Here is a 22,309-nt window from a genome sequence, read left to right as displayed (position 1 = left end):
TTCTCATTTATTTTGTTGAAAATCCGCTGAAGCCAACTTTATATTTCATTCCGACAGAGTCGATAAAATCAGTTAAGTACTGAGACTGATGGTGTCCACTGAAGCTCTTTCTCCTAAAAACTGCTGGTCTTGTGCCGAAAGCAGAAGCCGGCGGAGTTTCGGAATAACTGTCCAACATAAGTTGGATTGTCCTTTTTTTTATTTTTTTTTCTCACCGTGCACTTCAAACTGTCGGGGAAAGCCCTTTCGAATAAACAAAAAAAATGTTTAATCCACGGTGATGTCACGACAGACATCACCATTAGCCCCTCACCCCAACACTTCAGTTATTATATTCCATATTTTGAAACACGTAATCCAAATCTTTTGAGAAAAAAAAAATTCAATTCATGTAATATTTATACGTGCCCCCTCCCCCACTTCCTAAAACAGTAACCACCGATAAAATTTACTTTTCGTTATTTTTACCCATTTTATTGTTTTTTTTTTTGTTTCTGCTTTTTCACACATTTTTTTGTATTCTACATCGTGAAACACTTGACTTCTCTCGATTGTTACGAATTTTTTGGTTGTTTTATTTTTGTCGTTTTTCTTCGATACATTGGCAACTTTTTTTTCCATACGGCGTAAACATTAAATTAAGAGAAAAACAAGACTATATTAACACTTGCCTGATTTACATTGGTATAATAACCATCAAATTTAATTTAACAAGCCATGATTTCATGTCCCACACAAGTTCAAAATAAATATAAACTTAGGACAAGATACTGATGTGACAAGCTGTAGCTCTAATAGATGGGGGGGGGGGGGTTATTCTGCAATTATAAATACTATTTTCTACATTTTAAATGTCGGAAATTATAGACTTATAGATATTTTATTTTATTTTATTTTTGATAAAGTGGGGAATCAAGAATTTTTATTTTGTTGTTTTAAATGCGAATTCTGTGATTCAGAATGTGGAATACAATACAATGATTTTTAAAAAATGGATGGGGGAGGTAAATTTTAGTTGGTATGGGACATTTAAAATATATGGATTTTAATTTTCTTTTTCTCTAAAAATTTTGATAATATGTGCTCTCAGAATATGGAATACAAGAAGAGGTGGAAAACTTGTTTTTAAAGGTAAAAGCTATCGTGATATGGGGGTGGGGGTGGATTAGGGGCTGAAAAGTGGGAACAACGTTTAATTTTTTTCTTTAGACAAAGCTTCCCCCACATCATTTTAAAGTGTGTGGTGCAAAAAAAAAAAAACATGAAAATGGAGAAAATTCAATTTACCAAGGACGGCAATTCCGAACGTTTGCCAATGATGATACTGTCCCATTTGTTTTTTTCTTTTCTTTTAAGCATTCCAATTAAGAATTGAATCTTTTTTAAAGTGCTATAACTGTGATCACCTATTCATTGATTTTTTTTTTCTTTTGAGTGTTCCAACTGTGACCTTCCCATGTTCCATATATGAGCATCTCTTCTTATTTTTACTTTGTTTCTTTTTTTAAGGACACCTTGGATAATGTTTTGTAGCCTGTTGGACTATAACACACACATAAACATATACATACATAAACATATGCACACATAAACATACATATACACACAAACCCACATCCTTAAATATACATAAACCATTGTTATTGTAGTTTTGGTCCTTGTCAGTTTCAGTAAAAAACTGATGGTCAAAGGCACTCCACTTATGACCATTGAAAATAATTTATTTTCCAGGCATAGTGTATCCTGTACTACATTATTTAATTTTTATTTAAAAACAAAAAAAGGGGGTGGTGTAGACTTTGACACAAGGAGCATTTTGGCTTAAGAAGACAGAGTGGTCACTTTCAGAATGTAGGATGGTCATTGTTGGAACTCTTTCCAAAAATATTAGATCCTGGTTGGAACACTTCTAACCTTAAGCATACTGTAGGTGCATCATGTTGCCATATGAGTTTTCTTCTCTTTCAATGCAACACAAAGTTCATTTGGATATTGTAAATAGTTATGACAATTATAATTTTAAGCCTGTATCCATTCATCTCACAATATATATATATATATATATATATATATATATATATATATATATATATATATATATATATATATATATATATATACCATTTGAGTGTGATCGTTGCCAGTGAAAAACAACATTTGAGCGTGGTCGTTGCCAGTGCCGCCAGACTGGCTCCTATGCAGGTAGTACGTAAAAACACCTTTTGAGCGTGGTCATTGCCAGAACTGTCTGACTGGCCCTCGTGCCCGTGGAACAAAAAAGCACTCACTACACTCTCGGAGTGGTTGGCGTTAAGAAGGGCATCCAGCTGTAGAAACTTTGCAAGATCAGATTGAGCCTGGTGCAGCCTCTGTCTCACCAGTCCTCAGTCAAACTGTCCAACCCATGCCAGCATGGAAAGCAGACGTAAAACGATGATGATGATGATGATGATTATACATACAAGCACACACACACACACTTTGAGGCATGGAAACTAAGGGTTAACAACAGCAAAAATACCCTCAAATCACAGCTTTCCCCATATAAAAGAAAAAGAGAGGACAGATAATATGACCATAGATAAATGAATATATATATATATATAAATATATGTGTGAGTGTGTATGTATATATATATATATATATATAATTAAGGGATCAGCAAATATTTGCTTCACCATATACCGAAGTTCAGAAATAGCAGCTAAAAAAGCGTTTACTGTTAAACATCGGAATTGGTTAGTTTTCATTGTTTTTTCTTCTTGTTTTAGCCTTTGTGAGTTACAAGTGATGCTATCTGTGGGATTCTCAGCTTTTTTAGCTGCTATTTCTGAACTTTGGTATATGGTGAAGCAAATATTTGCTGATCCCTTAATTATATTTATAAATATATATGAGCTTTTAAATAAGTTCTCCACCAATAATGGTGCTTTCATACCGATGGGCTTGGTAAAAATTGTTAATTGTTAATTGATTTATTAATTAATAAATTGATAATCCTTTACCCTTTTAATTTGTTATATATATATATATATATATATATATATACATACATACACAAACATATATATAAAGAGAGAGAAAGAGTGAAAGTGAGACAGATTACCAGACTTAAAAGTAGATACTGGGGTTCATTTGTTTAACTAAAGCCTCCAAAGTGGTGCCCCAGCATGGCCACTTTCATATAACTTAAACAAGTAAAAGATAGATAAATACTAGTATTGATATAATCAAATATATCTCTCTCTACTCCTACTCGCAAATCTGAGGCCATGTGCCTGTGTCAGAAATCAATATTAGTGATACTTACGACTGAACTGTTGTAAAATGGCAGTTTATCATTGATCAAAATGACAAAAATTATTTGAAGCAATTATGGGAGTTATAAAAGGTACATCATTTAAAAACTACTTGAAGAAAAACGATACTTAAAGATAGTTAAAGAAACAAAAAAGAAAAAAAAATTAGTGGTAGATAGTTTTAGAAAGAAAAAGTGGTGAAGATTGAACTACAAGCAAGATACAAGTAACTTTATTAAAAGGAATGATGTGCAGAACAGAGGAGGAAAAAAAAAATGAAGAAAGGAATTTCTTGGAGAGAAAGCAATTTCCTTTAAGAGAAAAAAAAAGAAAAAAATATATCAATAGAAAAATAAATTTCTAATATCTTGCTGCTAGTGAAAATTAATAATGGTACATTTAAGGTGAGATAGGATAGTAGACTGGTAAATATAGTCATGATTGTCATCATCATCATCATCATCACCATTGATGATGAGAGGAAAAGAAATAGAAGTCATTTACTCAAGGTAAAAATTCAGAAAAATTTAACAATGTAACAAAAAAAAAAAAAAAATCCCCCTAACAAACAATACAAGAAATAACCAGAAACAAAAAAAACAAACAACAAAGTGTAATAAAAAAAGTACCAAAAGAAAAGTGATAGATTTGCATAAAACTGCTGCTACCCATTGCACACACACATGGGTAGTGTAATGTGTGCATATATACATATACACATATATATATATCTGTACGTGTGTACATGCAGATCAAAAGATGTGTGTGGATAAGGAAGAGCTTGAAAGATACGTGTATATATCTATCTGTCCGTCTCTCTCTCTCTCTCTCTCTCTCTCTCTCTCTATGTATATATATATATATATGTATATACAGACATGTATATATAGATATAGATATGTATTTTTATATATGTATGTATATATATATGTATGCATATGTGTATATATATATATATGTATAGATATATATATATACGCATACATGTATATATGTATATATATACATACATATACATGTGTGTGTATATATATATACATATATACATGTATGCATATATATATATACATATATACATGTATGCATATATATATATACATATATACATGTATGCATATATATATATATATATATATATATATGCATGTATGCGTGTGTATATATATATATACACGCATACATTTATATATATATATATATATATACAGTACTATGCAAAAGTCTTCGGCCACTTTAAGCTATTGTAAATTTCTAGCAACTGCCAACTTGTAAGTGGATGTTTCACATCGCGTTTTTTACAGATGAAACATTGGCTCTGTTGTAGGGGTCCTGAAAAGAGGGAAAGACGACCACCAAAAATGGCCATGCAAAAGTATTCAGCTACCTCACATAAACCAATCAAGATACAGTGTTTTAAAACAGAAAAATGTCTATAATGAAAATTTATTACATAATGTTCATTTCAAGAAGTTACTGTACATTGTTAATATTTCATGTGGCTTCCCTTAGCTTGAATAATTGCTTCAATATGCCTGGGAAGAGATGTGTACAAATCCTTCATCATCTTCACAGGTAAGAGATGCCATTCTCTGTGGCTGAGCTCCCACAACTCTTCAAGATTGTATGGATTCTTCTGACAAACTCTTCTCTCTAGTTCTGTCCATATTTTCTCAATGATATTTAAGTCAGGGCTCTGAGCTGGCCAATCTTTCAATATGGTAACACTTTCATCAGCCAAACACTGTTGTGTTGCACGTGATATGTGGCAGGGAGCTCCGTCATGCTGAAAAATCTCACCTTCATCCAAGTTTAGTATCAAATTGTCCTTCAGCAATTGGATGTATTTGGCACTATTCAAGTTACTGTCAATTTTAATCAACTTCCTTAAACCATTACTTTTCATGTGTCAGACTCTTACCCCCAAACTTCACTGTTTTCGGTGTGTAACATGGGTCGTTTTGCTTTCCTGGAGGCCTTGACAATTTCTTGCACATATATATATATATATATATATATATAAAATCATCATCATCATTTAACGTCTGTTTTCCATGTTGGCATGGTTTGGTCGGTTTGACTGAGGTCTGGAGAGCCAGCGGCTTCACCAGGCTCCAATCTGATCTGGCAATGTAGAAACATTGCCAGATCAGATATCTATACACACACACACACACAGAAAGGAAGATTAAGTGATAGATATACACACATATTTATGTATATATATGTTGATGTACACATATAGGAAACAACTTTATTTCAACCCTTTAATATTGAAGACACACTTGCATCCAAGTTTAATTGTTTATGAATTTTCAAAACCTTACACACACTCATACATGTATATATATAAATTAAATTATATTCAAGGATCAATAAAAAAAATGCATCAATAAGGCAAACACCACTGACAACTTCATTCAGAAGTTCATGAATTTTGAAATGTTGTTCCAAATTAAACATAAAATATTAATAAGGAACAATGAAAATTCATTTATAAAAATTGATTAAATATGAATATAGTTGTGCTTTCAATATCATAAGTTTGAAAATAAAACAGCTATTACATACATACATACAAACATGCAAGTGCTGATGTCATAAGAACTTTTAAACTTTTGAGAGAACATGATATGATTGTCTCGAAAGTTTATAAATTCTTATGATGTTCACCAACATACAATCCTTACTGGTAAGAATAAAGTATCTAAAATAGATAAATTCAAAGGGTTGCTTTGGTATGATAGTAGAATGTTTTCAAGAGATATGAGTTCAAGTGCCACATGAAGCCTTTAAATTTTTCTATCTGTTAGGGTATTTTAGCCCAAAATTTACAAGCTGTTATTTATAGCTTTATGTGCCTCTATATCCACCGTTTCAAAAAAAAAAAAAAGAACGATATATATATTTATAAATTTAAGGAATAAATTTATATATACTCAAATACCCAAAATATCAAGGAGTTTCTGCCTCACAAACAGGAATTACACCACAGTTATTTTGTGATCTTTGCTATTAACCCATTTATTCTATCCAAATTATTATTAATTAGGATAAAATAAATACATATAATTAAATATATATATATATATATATATATATATATATGTATATATATATTAGTATAATGACAAATCGAAGTCTTTATTAGATAATACAGTTACAATGTGAATATAGGAGTGGAATGGTTTATCAACCCTGAGCAGAAAAATTCTGAAGTGCGTTGCATCAATACATACACCTCAGTGTATGTATGTATGTACAAGGAGAGAGAAAATTATAACGTACACATTCCCTAATCACTCTGGTACTGAGTCGCTTACGACAACGAGGGCCCCAGTTGATCCGATCTACGTAGCATCCTGCTCGTGAAATTAACGAGCAAGTGGCTGAACACTCCACAGACAAGTGTACCCTTAACGTAGTTCTCGGGGAGAATTAGCGTAACACAGAATGTGACAAAGCTGGCCTTTTGCAATACATGCACAACTCATTCTCGCCCGTTGAGTTGACTGGACCAACGTAAAATACAGTGGCTGACTCAAGGACACCGCCAACTATCGAACTCGTGAATTTACGATCGTGAGCTGAATACGCTAACCACTTGGCTACACGCCGTCATATTACTAAAGGCAAAAATAACTGAATCCTGTAAGAAAAATATAAAGCTACTTCGTGCAAGGGAGGCAACTTATCCATAACAATATTCCATGTCATTCTTGAAATTATGGTTTTACTGCTTTAATTTAGTAGTTTATTTTTTTTAATATTCATAATTTTTATTTATTTTTTTTTTTTTGTGGGTGAGCGTTAAGATACTTTGTTCTCTGTCATTGTGAGTTCAAATACAGCCGAAACAATTTTTGGCTTCGAGTTAAAATTCCATATTTATTTACTTTTCTTTTAAAGAATAGGACTCGATTGAATCGAAATCAGATACCAGCCCGATACCTATGTTCTTATTTAATCTCAGTTCAGCTCTTATCAAATAGAGCTATGATCAAACGGCATTTCAGCTTTGACTATCATTTCTTTATTTTATTATTTTTATCTAAATGGTTTATATAGAATCATCTTATCTCATAGGAACTTCATTTCTTTTCTTCTTTTTTTTCCTTTTCATTGCTCCTTTACCTTCTTTTATTTTATTTTAATTTTTCATCTTTAAGACTGGTGGTAGATTTGCGCAATCGTTTGAGCGTCGGATAGACTGCCAGCAGTATAGCTACGGTCGGGCTATCTTTCATTAGAAGTCTATGACGAAATGAGTGTGACACTGTCAATCACACTCATGACTACGTCATGTACTTATACCGGAACATTGCCTTACAGTTGTTAACGTTATGAGTTCAAATCTCACCAAGGCCAACTCTTCCTTTTAACCCTTTCAGAACGCATAAATAAAGCATTAGAATTTAATATTCATATAAAAAAATTTTGGTAGACCTTTGAGCGAATTGGGAGGCACAGGTCACTCAAAAGGTTGTGAACATTAATGGAATTAAAGTTGTGGGATAATATGAGGGTAGTGACGAGTGGGACAAACTGCACAGGGTAGCAATCGAAGATATGCTATTTTTAAGGAGGGGAACGGCCAATCTGGCTACAAGTGTAGGGGTGGGCTAAACACCACGAAAAACTCTTAGTTTGTGATTTGGGTTAGATTAGGCTAAAATTTCCAGTAAGTCAAGCGGTTGCGTTAACTCGTAAACCTATGTTTATGCTGTTTGGCCGAAGCCGACTTTGAGCAGCTCTAGGATCTAGTTTTTTTCATTCGCAAATATGACTCGCTCCTTTTCTTTTCAGGAAAAAAATGTATCCTGGACTACATAAGGCTATGTTGTGTCCTTTTCATAAACTTTCTACCTTATAAATTTGCATGAGATTTGTTTGCTGAAATAGCCAAAATTTGAAATCCGTATATAGAATGACGAAACTAAATGTTGTATAGGTAAAAATATAAGGAATTATATCTGAACGTATCTCACTGCAAAATTAAATCCTTCCGAAGGTCTTTTGGGCAGTTCCATAAGGACCGATCGGTTGGACTGGTTTTACAAATTTGTTTACATTTTAATTAGTAGCCTCTGCCTAATCTCGACATTCTGGGAGTAAGAAACACGTGAACTTTGATGAGATATAAAGATCGCAGGTCTTAGAGGGCTTAATATCACAGCGAAGCAAAACATATTTTACTCGTGTTTGTACGAATAATCATAACACACACTGTAATGATACGCTGGTAATAAATATTGTATAATGTAATATTTATTTTGACTCTGCGGTTTACTATACTCGATATTCAATCGATACGACTATGAGTACACCCTTCACTACGTAAAGAAAACCCTTTCGCTCCAGGTCTAATCTGACCTGGAGCGAAATACAGCCATTCTAGCTACGAACAACACATCTTTATTTATATATTGCTGGTGGAGTTTATCCTGGATTACACTATCCAATGTGTACTTCACTTTAAGAGAGTAAGAGGAAACTTAGCTACTATTTCTGCTTGGGCGGACAACCACATAGGAACTTCCAAGTAGTAGTCGTTTAGCCCCAGTCCAGCTCAGATTGAGCAGATCTGTATAATCAAGAATATTCTAGCTGTGACCACCTCTCTCTCTAACATTTTTTTTAAAGCATGGTGTATAAGACCCACAACATAGTTTGTCCTTCTATTAGTAATATGCTGAGATTATTATGTGACTGGAAATTTGGTTGCTATTTCTACCAGGTCCATCAACCATATTTAAGCTTTCTCTTTTGTTTGTATAAGAGAGAAGTGTAGGAGAGAGAGAGGAAAACTAAATAAACATAAATAACAAGAGAAAAATTAATAATTTATAGCTTAAAATAGATAATTCGGGAAAGCTAGAGTTTCTTAAAGTAATTTATTTTTATCACCTTTCATGGAATAGGTTTCTTAACAACAATACAAAAAATGCTATCCTTAATCTATAATGTTTGAACATCGTGACTAAGACTTTCTACACGCACGTGTGTGCGTGTGTATTTAAATATGTATGTATAGTGTATGGACACAAACACACACGTCTATCTATATATTTACCCCCCCCCCCTTCTCTCTATACATATATATATATATATATAAACACAAATAAATGTATATATGTATGTGTGTTCGTATATATATTTATGCATAAATATGTTAGTGCGTGTGTGTATGTATGTATATACATGCTACATGTATGAAATGTGTACGAAAGCTTTTGTCTACTATGTATGTTTATTATTTTATATCTACTTATGTATCTGGATATATATTTATTTAGTTTATGTGTGTGTGTGTTTTTTTCTAACAATTTATATTTATCATAAGTTTGTGGGCATGTTTGTACTCGAGTATGCAAGAACATGCAAGGGTTTGCGATGGTGCTTTGTACTATATAAGATGGGTGTAGAGGGTTTTGAATATTATTGTGATTTGCAAATGTGTGTGTCTATACATTTTATACGTTTGAGATAATATATAAATAAAGATGTGTACGTTCGGTGTCTGGATGAGTGACTAAGATTGTGCGTGCGTGATTGTGTGTGCGAGAGAGAGAAAAAGAGAGAGAGAATGTTTGTCAATGGAATTCTAATATTGTGTTGGACTGTTTTTCGTGATTTGGGTTTGAGTATGCTTAAGAAAATTTTTTTTTATATGTATGCATCTCTGATTTTTCTTCTAAACGTTGTGATATATGGCAGCTTATGTGCTTGTGTGTCTCTCTGCAAATATATATGAGACTGTGTTTGAAAGGAAGTTTGTATGAACAACGTTTCTGCGTACTGTGCTTGTGAATACGTCTTCATTGGAGAAAACATATTAGTGTTTAAGGGCGAGAATGTTAGCAATACTTTAATTTGTAGGTTTGCCGATGAATGAACATACGTCGCGCGTGCGTGCGAGATTTTCTTCTATTTGTAATTTTTTATTGTCGTGAAAAGGTAGGAGCCAATCTCAAACCAAGAAACAAAGTCCTTTTATTGGAAAGTAGACAATATCTCTCAACCAAGTAGTCAGGCACTTGCAAATAAAGAAGTATTGCATAGCATTACTCTTGCACATCTCTTGTATGTGTGTGTATATATATATATATATATATATATATATATATATATATATATATTGGGGGATGGGATTACGGATTCTGATGGTGGTCTACTTCGACAAAAATTATTCAATGAGGTTCGTAATTTTGGGATAAGTTCTTACGCAGTGAAGAGAGGAAGAATCCCAATCTGACATTTTTTAAGGATCCTTTGCTCTGAGAGTTTTTTTTTTTTTTAGCTTTACACAGACATAGTTTTTTATGTTTGTATAAAAGAGCATCTTTCATCGTTTACTTGTCTCACTTATTGGACTAACGGCCATGCTGGGGCATCGACCTCAGTGCTTGTTTTTTTTGTTTGTTTTTTTAAAGTTTCCTATTTATTCAGTCGCTTCTTTTGCAGAACCACTAAATTACGAGGACTAGACAAGCCAATACTGGCTGTCAATCGAGGGGAGGAACACACACACAAATATTTATATATATATACACGACAGGTTTCTACAGCTTCTGTCAATCAAATTCACTCACAAGACATTGGGCGACCTGGAGCTATTGTAGAAGACGCTTATACAGCTTACTGCGTAGCGGAACTGAACCCAAAATTGCATGGTTTCAAAGCAAGTTTCTGAACCACACAGCCATGCCTGCGCATGTTTTTCTTTTTTTTTCTTCTTCTACAGTTGGAATTTTGATAGAACATTTTGCAAAATTTCATTGAGGAATCTGTAGCCTGTACTTGCGGATTAATTGTCGTACCATCTTTGTATGTGAGAGAGAGGGATGGCTAAGACAAGTGACACATGAAGGCTTCCCTCTTTAGTTACTGTCTAACCCAGAAAGCCTATGACTAAATGCGTCCCAATCGTGACCTACCATAATTTTGTGCATTTTGTGTCGATTTTTATTTTATTCATTTTACAAATCAATTTTCCCCATTGAAATTAACTAAAATATAATTAATTCGTTCCAGCTCCACAAAACCATCCAAGGATAATTTTTATGGGTTTTAAAACAGAAATGGTGTAGTTGCAAGTAAAATGACAATTATAAAAAAAAGAGAATGCAAAAGAAATATGTAAACTGGCTTACCTTCTTTGTATTGATTTTTCGATGCTTACTAGTTACTCTTACGTGAAAACCAAAAAAAAAAAAAAAATAGAACAGAGTGGTGACACTTAGTAGAGATTACACGTCGTTGATTGGTTAAAATTACCGAAATACGACAAATTTAACACGAAATAACTTCTAAAATAGGAAATTTTGTCAAAAATGTTGAAAGTATACCATGTTGAGCGTGAGAAATTACACCAGTATACGAAATTTCAAACTATTTAGTTAAAAAAAATTTTTTAACATTTGTGAGCGAAACTGACGTATTTTAGAAGTTATTTCGTGTAAAAGTTGTCGTACTTGGGTAGTTGAAAATAAACCGTGTTGAGCATAAATAATAAATCTGTGAGCAAAACTGAATAAATCCCTTGTAGCTGCTTTTTCAGGATGATATTTTTCTACAAATTCAAAAACATACTGCCATTTTACCAACACTGCCTTTATTTCACTCGTAGAGATAGCATTCCCTGCTACACTACCATGCCATATCGATGATTTTCAGGCAGTTTACAATTTTGTAGTGCCCCTTTCAAAACTCATGGAGGATTAGATTTGTATTTTCGGTAACTTCAAAGCACCGACGAAACAGGTGTTTGGTGTACAATTTATTAAAATTAGAAATCACCTTTTGGTCCATGGGCTGCAAGACAGGGAGTGGATGAGTGAAACGAACTTAACTTTTATAAATTTAAATTCATCCAGGATATCATCTTCGAGGTTAAAAGGGTGAGTAGGATCATAGTTGAGGATGGGGAGGGCCTTCAGAGGAGATTGTTCTCCAGAAAATACTTTTTCACTGCTGGTCTGGAGACAAGGTTGATCCAGGCTTTAACGTTTTCCTCCACATGACCCGCAGCTTCTCCTTCAGGATTTTGTGTGATTTGAACGTTCGTGGGTTTTGGGAATGGTAGACAAAGAGTGGCTAGATCTTCAAGTCTCCACTCACATTGGCACAAAGGGCGAGAGTTAACCTATCTTTCATAGGCTTGTAGCCTGGCATTTTCTTCTCCTCTACAGTTATATGGGTTCTTCAGGGCATTTTTTCCAAAGAAGGCCAGTTTCATCACAGTTGAATACCTGAAGTGCGATGTACCCCTCGGCTGCGATGAGCTGACGGAATTCACACACGAAATCTTCAGCTGCCTTCCTGTCAGAGCTCGCTGCTTTTCCATACCTGACGGCGCTATGAACACCAGTCCTCTTCTTGAAATCATCAAACCAGCCACAACTAACCTTAAATGCGTCTGCTGATGTCGCCTCCGTCAATGTTCCAGGGTTCTGCTTCAGGAGATTCCCATACAGCGCTCATGCTTTCTTGCAGATGATGGTCCGTAATCATATCCTCTGCGAGTTACTTCTCGTTGATATTCAGGAGAAGCAATTTTCCCATCCATTTGTGCACAGACGTGCATTGCTTAGAGAGCCTGGAGACACCCTTTGCTGTTGTAACGGCCTTGATCTCACCCTTTTTTTTTAGGATGATATAGATTGTCGAAGTCCTGCGGTTGTATTGACGTGTTATGTCCACTACACGCAATCCTTTCTCAAGTTTATCAATGATTTCCTTCAATTCTATCAGCTTTTTCTTCTTTTCAGCACTGTCCTTAGCACTAACAAAATATGCACAAAACTAAAGGAAATTATTGGGTAAAACACAACAGAGATGCTGTTACAGCGAGATAAACACGTGAACTGAGCGAGCGGAGGCTGCGCTTGTTGGAAGAGCGTGTGCGAGCTCAGCGTTGACTAGCGATAACTCGCTCATACTTCAAAACAAAAATTCGCACAACCTTCGGCTCGTATAGCAAATTACTCGTACAATGGTGCATTCGTTCTGCGAGGTTCTACTGTATATATATATATATATATATATGTGTGTGTGTGTGTGTGCGGGTGTGTTAGTATTGTGCTGCCACTCAAGACGGATGATAATAATGTCGGTCATATCATTAATACTAATCCCCTACAAGAGCGAACGTTACATCTGGTTGGCTCTATTGACCACAACTTTATTCATTCTGTGCATGGGGTACATCAATGATAGTCCTGGATCGTAAAAGAACTGAAAAGAGAAGGAATGAACAGCCGCTGGCTCGTTAGACTAATCTGCTTATTAATGTCAGTATTGTTCCGATACGTTTTGAGCAATATCTCCATTGCTGATGTGCAGAAAGGTTTTCTTATCAATATGAATCTCATCCAGGATTAGCAAACATTGTGATTTATTGATCGCAGTGAGTCGCAGTTGCCACATGTTTGTTCTGATACAATATCGTTTGGTCACACTACTTTCTTTGCAACAATCATCATTCTTGGATATGTTCTCGTCCTTTCTAGATGTTAGCTCTTTGTTTTGAGTTCAGATCCCACTGAGTTCAGCTTCTTATCTTTTATCTTTTCAAGCCCGGAAAATAAAGTACTAGTCCAGTAATGGAGCTGATTATTATTATTATTTCAAACTCTGCGAAGTTAACTTTGCCTTTCATCCTTTCGGGGGGAGCCGATGAAATAAGTACCAGTTGAGCACTGGGATCGATGTAATCAACTAGTCTCCACCTCCCCACAAAATTTCAGGCCTTGTGCCAATAATAGAAAGGACTATTATTATTATTATTATTTCAAAGAAGAAATCAGCAGTGTTCGTATATAGAGAAGGATGGGCCCCATCATATGTCATGAAGATACCTCCAAGACTCTGCCAACATTTTGAGGACCCAAGTATAGAAGTAATATAACTGCAGTATCATAAAAAGACTGATTCCCTGAGACAACCTCATCATTTTCTACGTTTAACTTCTTTGATCAGCTTCTTTATAACGTTAATTATTTTTCTTGTACTTCAGAAAGGCATATGTTTCTAGTGTCTGTGTGTGGTGGAACAGAATTAAATACAATTTTGTAATCCAGCAAATCTCTAACCAGACTCCTTCTTTGCTGTCACATTTTTAATAGCATCATTTTGTTGATCAGTACTTGCTCTCAACACCTCTTGAAATTCATTTCTTTCCAGCTGCTTGTTCGCCTATAATTATATTATCAATTCTCAGTGGTTTTTCAGAGAAACAAATTCAGACCAAACATTATACAGTTCGTACATAACACTTTGACATATAATTAAAAAAAAAAAAAAACAGAGGCTGGTAGATTCCAGCTCAGCTAGTGACAGTTTTTTTGTTTTCTATTAGCTTCGTCTCTGCTAATACCAGTCTGTTTAGTATATAAAATTTTCCACCCAAAATACGTAGGTATTGGATGGTTAAATGTTTATACAAAAAGGCCCCTTTTTTTTTGAACTAATAACCTACGATCAAGTTTATTTGATATATTTCTACCCTGTAGTTCTCTAACACCTTTCATGAGAGATCACCATAAATAGTACATATAATGTTAGGGAAATATTCAAATTGGATTTTCTAAAACACTACAACGGGTTACCCATAAACGAACAGTTATCTCAACAAATTAAACAACTAATGGTTTTCTGACGAAAATTTTCTAGTCGTATAACGAACTAAACCTTCATTAATGAATTACGATCTTGTTCAGAAACATAAACAAACGCACGTGGATTAGAAATGACGTAAAATGTAATCAAAATGAAAGACCGCCCAAGCAGGTTACTGGAAGAACATACACAAACGATACTCTAGATCATTGGTTCTCAACTGTTTTATTTAAATGAATTTTCACACGGACACCTCTTAATATGCTTATATATATATATATATATATATATATATATATATATATATGAAATTTTTAATTTAGTTCACGGACCCCACGTTGGGAGCCACTGCTCTAGATGAACAAATTGTATTCGAAACAATTTTTCTGAAGAAAATTACATTCAGCCGAAAAACAGAAATTTGGACAAAACCCACGAGTAGACTATGCTCACACATATAAGTAACTTGGAGAGCATGTACAAATGGTTTGTTAATGTCCTTTTACGGATTGCATGTAGCTTGCAAATTTTTGTTTTTGTTTGTCTTGTGTTATTTGTTTTTTTCCTTTTTGTTACAAACATGAACACAAATCGACAGAAGCAAGACAAAAGGAAATACAAACAGATACATGTCTATATTTATGTATTTGTTACTGATGGATAGTTTAAATAAGACATCATTTCATACCTTTATGTAGAGTTTGAGTTTAGCTTGGGACAGATTCCCCATTTATACGTATTTCAATTACTCCTGTAGCGAACAATTTTGTTAACAAATGGGTCTTCAAAACAGATTTCGTTCGTAATCAGACTCTACAATATTACATTTCGATTCAAGACCTTGTTTTAAATTTTCCTCCAGAACATATGAACCTCTTTTTTAGAAAGAGCTTCAGTAACTTGACTTCGTTGTCCTCTCACTTCCATTGTGGATAGTCATTGCAGGAAACGAGTGTGATTTTTAATATATTACTTTTATTTTCATTAATCGCTTCTGAAACTTGAATTTATCACTTGTCGAGTTGTTATTAGTTCATATGCTTAAGCATTCTCTCTAAACATTATTGTTAGTATCTCCTTCAATTTTTATTGACAATCGGTAAATTAATTCATTTCAAACACTTGGTAAGTGTTCTAACATACAAAATAGCCATTTTCCATTCTACTGGTTTTTCTCTCACTTTTTCTTATCCCACCATGTCAATGCTTTGGAGATGGGTTTGCTTTTGTTTATATCTTTAATATCTCCAAGATACTTCTTGAAGCTGGTGAGCTAGCAGATTGTTAGTACATTGGACAAAATACTTCGGTGCATTTCTTCTGACTTATTACATTTTTGAGTTCAAATCTCACTGAGGTTAATCGGGGCTTTCATCCCTTCAGGGTCGATATGATGAAGTACCAGTCAAGCAGTGGTGTTGATGTAATTGACTTGTCCCCTTCACCTCAGAATTGCTGGGCTTGAACCTTACAATGGACTGGTTTTCTGTTCAGAGGTAGTTATGATCTCAGTCACTTATACACATGGAAAATGAATAACTGGCCTTATGAGTCTTTGGGTTCAAGAAAACATTTCCTGACTGCTTTGGCAAGAGAATAAAACATCAATTTACCTACATGTTTGGTACATTATTTTATATATAATTTCTCTTTAACTTACTAATCAGTGTTCTCATCAGCTCAGAGTGAGTTTCTAACAGATGAGTGTAATAAGATCTATATTTATTGTAATTTTAGGAACATAATGATACTTTACAGAAAATTCCATTTCCAGTTGATTTTATTCCATACTACTCTCACTTGAGACATTGCTTTTGTTGTTTTCCGAGTTACTGCTTTTATTGTGCATAGTGGCTGGTCAAGTTACTGACCTGATCTCTTTGCTAACAACTTTGCTGCAAGCAAGTTGTCATAAATTGCACAGGATAGGAGTGAAATATACTGATGAACCTTACTAGCATTGGTAATACATAACAAGATGAATACAATATGTATTACAAATTTGTAGGAACACAATTTATTTCACACCTTTGCAGCTGACATTCTTTATTTATCTGGAAATAAACTCTCAGCAACAGTCTGCATAAGTTCGACAAGGATACAAGTCAAGCACTGGTAATGATATAATATGCCAATAGAGCATCCATAAGTGAATGGAATTATTATCAACAACTAAGACTGTTTTCACAATTTGGAGGAAACTGAAGTCTCATCAAAATGAAGTGCTATTGGTAGTGGGCAAAATTCAAACATTTGCCCTGTTGCTTCAGCTATGAGCTTTTAAAAAGCTTAATTTTTCTGGATAAATTCTAAGTGTAATGATTATTTATATATTGTACTGGGTAAAATGAGAGATTAATATGTGTGTTGGGGTTGTTCCAACCACATGGTTTTAGCTTCACTGCTTGACACCTAGGGCAAGTGTCTTCTGTTGTTGCCTCGAGCTGCCCAAAGCCTTGTGAGTGGATTTGGTTGATGGAAACTGAAAGAAGCCCTTTGTATATGTATATGTATGTATCTGTAGGTGTGTATCTTTGTTTCTGAGTTTATCCTCCTCCACTGCTTGACAACCAGTGTTGGTGCATTTATATCCCTGTAACTTAGCAGTCTGGCAAAAGAGATCCAATAGAGTAAGTACTAGGCTTTAAAAAATAAGCCCTGGAGTCAACTTGTTCAGCTTAAACCCTTCAAGGTGGTGCCCCAGCATGGCTGCAATCAAATGACTGAAACAAATAAAAGAATAAAACAATTGTTTCAAATTTTGGCACAAGGCTAGCTATCGGGAAGGGAGCCTTGTCAATTATATGTGCCCCAGTACTCACCTGGTATCTATTTAATTGATCCTGAAAGGATGAAAGACAAAGTGGAATTTGAACTTAAAACATAAAAACCCAGAAGAAATGCTACTAAAACTATTAAATACTACTTGTAGTATTTTTCGCAATTAAACTGATTTGCATCAGGTTACTTTAAAGTAACATGTGTCTACATATCATATAACTCATAACTCTTTATCATCATCATCGTCATCATCATCAACATTTAACCTCTGTTTTCCATGTTGGTATGGGTAGGATGGCTTGACAGGAATTGGCAAGGCCAGGGATAGGGATCACACCAAGTTCCATATACCATTCAAAAAATAACAAAAAGAACTTGTAGTTATTCCTTTCTTGTTGTCATATCATTTCAAGTCACAGTGATATCAATAACAGTAATGGGACAAAATCTGAAGATTCGTGATTTTTCTTGGGGAAGATACAGGTGTAGTTTTTCCACTGTCTTCTGCCTGTTTATTTACAATTCACTGTTATTCCACTGCTCTCCCACTCTTACCCTGAAGGCACAGGACCTATTTAGCCCTTAGGCAAGATAATTGGTTCGGGGTATGACTACATACTGGTGAGCCTTTGTAAATCATGTCTTGGGATTAGTCCTCTTATAAGAGCTGGATGCATTAGCCTCACAACCATCTTCTGCAATTTGACCATAACTGAGGCCTTTGACAAATACTACAATTCATGTCTAGAGTGCACCTGGGAGTAATGGTAACTAAATGGTAATTCTGTGCTTCTCAAAACTCTTAAACTGCCATGCTGGAGCCTCCCCCACAGGATATAATATAATGTCTTGCTTAGGACTAAGTAATCAGATATTTCACTCATTAAAAAAAATTACTGAAAATACATAGGAATTAATTAAAATCAACAATTGTGTTTGTTATTGAAAATAATATTAGCTTATTTAGTCTTGTATTCAAATAATTGTGCTTCGAGAACCGCAAGGGGCTTGTTGCTTTTTGGGTGAATGTAGGTTAATTGAATATCATTTATGATATATTTGAATCAAATCTTTCATGACTATTACTTGATATTGGTTCCAGAATATTTATTTTCTCTGTTGTATATGTACATTAGGTGCGTGCAACCATATGACATTTGCTATGTAATTGCAATGTCAACTGGCTTTCGTTGGGTAATTGCAACCTCAGCCAAAATCAATATATATTGCTATGTCAATGATTATTAAGAATAAAATATAAGAAAGAATAAAAAATAAATCATTTGCTTTATGAATCCATACATATAAGAAGTAAAATGTTATGAACCAAAAAAGAAACATTAAATTAAGATTAGCTAAATTAAAGACAAATTATTAATTTGGTTTGTTTTTTAGAAAATTATTTTTTTTTAACTTGTAAAAGACTATTTAATTATGCTTTACTTTTATTTTTATACTTTTTACTTCAGCTTGACACCCACATATAATAACTATGAGCAGAGAAAATAACAAACTTTAAAATAAAAAGATTTTAGAGTTAAAAATGCTGAAGACGAAGGAAGTACCCAAACAGGGAAGGATTTAACCAAATATATTGCTGGTTCAACTTGGTGTTGATGTCAAGATTCAAAACGATACACTCATACAATATCTGGAATTTTGTGGATTATTACCAGCAGTCACAATGTATGGAAATCTTGAAGGAGGTGGTGTTGGGCAATCTCCTTGAAAGGGGAAAGGCCATAAAAGAACTACAGGTGCCCCCACAAGGTTAATTTTCTTTTGGAAGCTCATACTTAGAATTTTGACAAATTCTTGGTTTTTTCCTATCTGTGGTGCATAGGTGGTGGTTCATTTCAGAAGTTCTTCCAGCAAATTATTAACAATGAGCAGGCACTTAAAGTCATTTAAAAGAAAAGATAAGGGGATGTTGTAAGTGGCTTTATTTTACCATTTGTTGAGGGAGGTTTGGCAGCTATTTCCAAGAAGTTGTGTAACTATGTGGATATTGAAGAGAGAGAGAGAGAGAGTGTGTGTGTAGAAGGCAGTGAATTACCTGAGTTATTAGTGTGTGTACTTTGAAAATCTTAATATATCCCTCTATATTGTATACAATCTCTCTCACCGTTCATTATTTGCAAAGATGTCTTTTATACTACACATTTTCTTTTTTATAACCCCTCATATTTTTTGTATTTTTTCAAGCCCTTATGGCTAATAAAGAAATTATTATTATTATCATCATCATCATTATTATTATTATTATTAGTTTTTCTTCTTTCAATTTTGTTTCCATTTCTTGCTGAGTGTCTCCCCAACACCTAGGCAAAGAAACTTATTGTATATATTAATAGGCCATTCAAATAAACATACCAGATTGTTCATTTACAAAAATCAAATGAAGTTATGTTGAAAAGAAATGTTTACATAGGTGGTAATCATTCTCATAAAATTATTATTATTATACTCCCATAGTGTTAAAATAGGACTGTAGTTCCATAAGCAAAACTAGGGGTAGACGAAACAAAATGGTTTGCTTTACAAGTTTTTGATATTTTATTTACACTCATTACATTTCCACTCTCAAAATAGCTACCAAACACATTTCAGCTGTAAGACTAAACGTTGTGTTATTTAATCCATCTCCTGCACTGTGAGTTCAAATTCTACTGAAGTCAACACTATCTTTTATTCTCTTGGGGTTTGATAAAAATGTACCAGGCTACAAGAGTGAGAATTTGGTAGAACTACTTTTTTATTCAGTCATGCAGCTTTCACAGATTCTCATGACACTGTCACCAGCCAGTTCCATCATTACGGATTTGAATTGATTGTTTGAGTCATAGTGAATCTTTCATTAGCTGGTTACACAACTCTAGATGCATTGCAGTTACTCACTTGATAGAGATTGGTGACTGTTGATCATCTAGGATTCCTTTGCTCAGCATCAATGTAAGAAGCACTGTGGCTCAGTTGAGCTCTTCTGCTACCTCTTCACAATCTACCATGCTACAGTCCCATGACTTCACCATGTCCCTGGTAGGGTGGCTAGATGAGTGCTATACCTCACCAGAGGGAAACCCATAACTATGTAGGGCACAGTTGTTAGCCCGTGAGGTATTTTTAAAATACCTACATACCTACTAGAACTACTAGTGAATGTGAAGTGGGTGAAAAGTGAATTAAAAGAGTAAGAAGTGGAACTATATACAAAATCGTTAAGTATCAAATGCAAAGAAAATCAGCTTTAAGTGTGATGTAAAACTGCTTATTCCAATATTTCCTGGGAAATGTCACCACACCAGTTGAGAAAGACATGATGTATATGTATATTGGTTTAGTTATTTCCCTGTGGTTATACAAACATTTATAAAAACATTAATTTCCATACAATTTATGCACCATAAAGTCAGGACGATATTCTGGTCTCACCTGTGTCATATTTCTAGTCATAAAGAATAAAAAGAAGGTAATAAAAATGGAAAATATATTATTACTCATGCAAACATATATCTGAGCTAATAGAACAAAACATACAAGGAAATGGTTGGAAAATGTTATACAGTGATAAATTTAGAGGGTAAAATATTCATTAAAATATTCATAAAAAAAACAATAATAATGATTTCAAGTTCCGGCACAAAGCCAGCAGTTTTGAGGAAAAAGAGTTCCTTGAAACCAACAGCACCAGTGCTTGACTGGTACTTTATTTTACCGACCCTGAAAGGATGAAATGCAAAAATCAGTCTCAGCAACATTTGAACAAAGGATGTAAAGATGCATTTTGTCTGGCACTCTAATGTTTCTGCCAATCTCACCAAATTAATCATTCTGCCAATTCCATGAAATTAATAGTAATAACAATAATAATAATAATAATAATAATGCTACAGGCACAAGGCCTGAAATTTTGTGGGAGGGAGTCAGTCGATTAGATCAACCCTAGTATGCAACTGGTACTTAATTTATTGACCCCGAAAGGATGAAAGGCAAAGTCGACCTTGGTGTAATGATAATAATAATAATAAAGGGTGACCCCAGGTTTGAAGATTTGATTTCTTACCAACTAGGTTTACCATAGCTTTTATAATTGATACTTTATCAACTAGGGTTGCTTCAAGTCTCACTCCAACTAAGCTAATCCAAGCTTTCGCAAAACCTGGGATTATCCTGTCAACTAGGGTAGCTTTAGGTGTCAAAATTTGGTGCCTTATCAACTAGGCTAACCCCAGTTGACATCTTATCTACAATATCATTTCCTGACTAGTAGCCCCAGAACTCAAAATATGATCCTTTATCACCAAGACTAACTTCAGCTGATACCTTTACATTCAGAGTAGCTCTTACTTTCAATAGTGTGATACCTTAACAGCTTGAGTAGTGACCAGTTCTCAAGATTGATACCTTATTAACAAGGCTAGCTCCTAGATCTCAAAATATGTCTCCATTACACTTGCGGCGCCATTCACTAATGGCAGTGGATAAAAGGATGTAAGAAAATTACGACAAGCATTTACTTTCTAGGAACATCAAATTGATGGCAATCGTCAAACACCTTAATCTACAAAGGATATTGCTTGAAGATGGATGTCGTTCTGAGGCTTCCTGTGAT

At 34.2% G+C, this 22,309-nt stretch overlaps 1 protein-coding gene across 6 annotated transcripts in view; it reads left to right on the top strand.

Annotated features, from left to right (window-relative positions):
* The window catches only part of LOC106881593 (protocadherin beta-15), a 319,651-nt gene that overhangs the window by 287,484 nt on the left and 9,858 nt on the right, over window positions 1-22,309 (top strand). The window contains exon 3 of one of the 6 annotated variants that reach the window (XR_008265530.2): window positions 19,167-19,629. The exons of 3 other annotated variants lie outside the window; for them this stretch is intronic. Coding sequence is in view for 1 of the 3 variants with exons in the window: in XM_089362701.1 (XP_089218827.1) it covers window positions 19,167-19,184 (18 nt within the window). In the remaining 2 variants the exon portion in view is untranslated. Of the gene's footprint in view, window positions 1-19,166; window positions 19,954-22,309 lie in introns of those variants that run through there. 2 more of the 6 variants (XR_016244292.1, XM_089362701.1) reach the window with 2 other exon arrangements.

The sequence above is a fragment of the Octopus bimaculoides genome, chromosome 14 (assembly GCF_046866305.1).
Source record: "Octopus bimaculoides isolate indiv1 chromosome 14, ASM4686630v1, whole genome shotgun sequence".
NCBI classification, from domain to species: Eukaryota; Metazoa; Mollusca; class Cephalopoda; order Octopoda; family Octopodidae; genus Octopus; species Octopus bimaculoides.
Note: the sequence above shows the minus strand (reverse complement) of the source record. Positions and strands in the feature narration are given on the sequence as shown.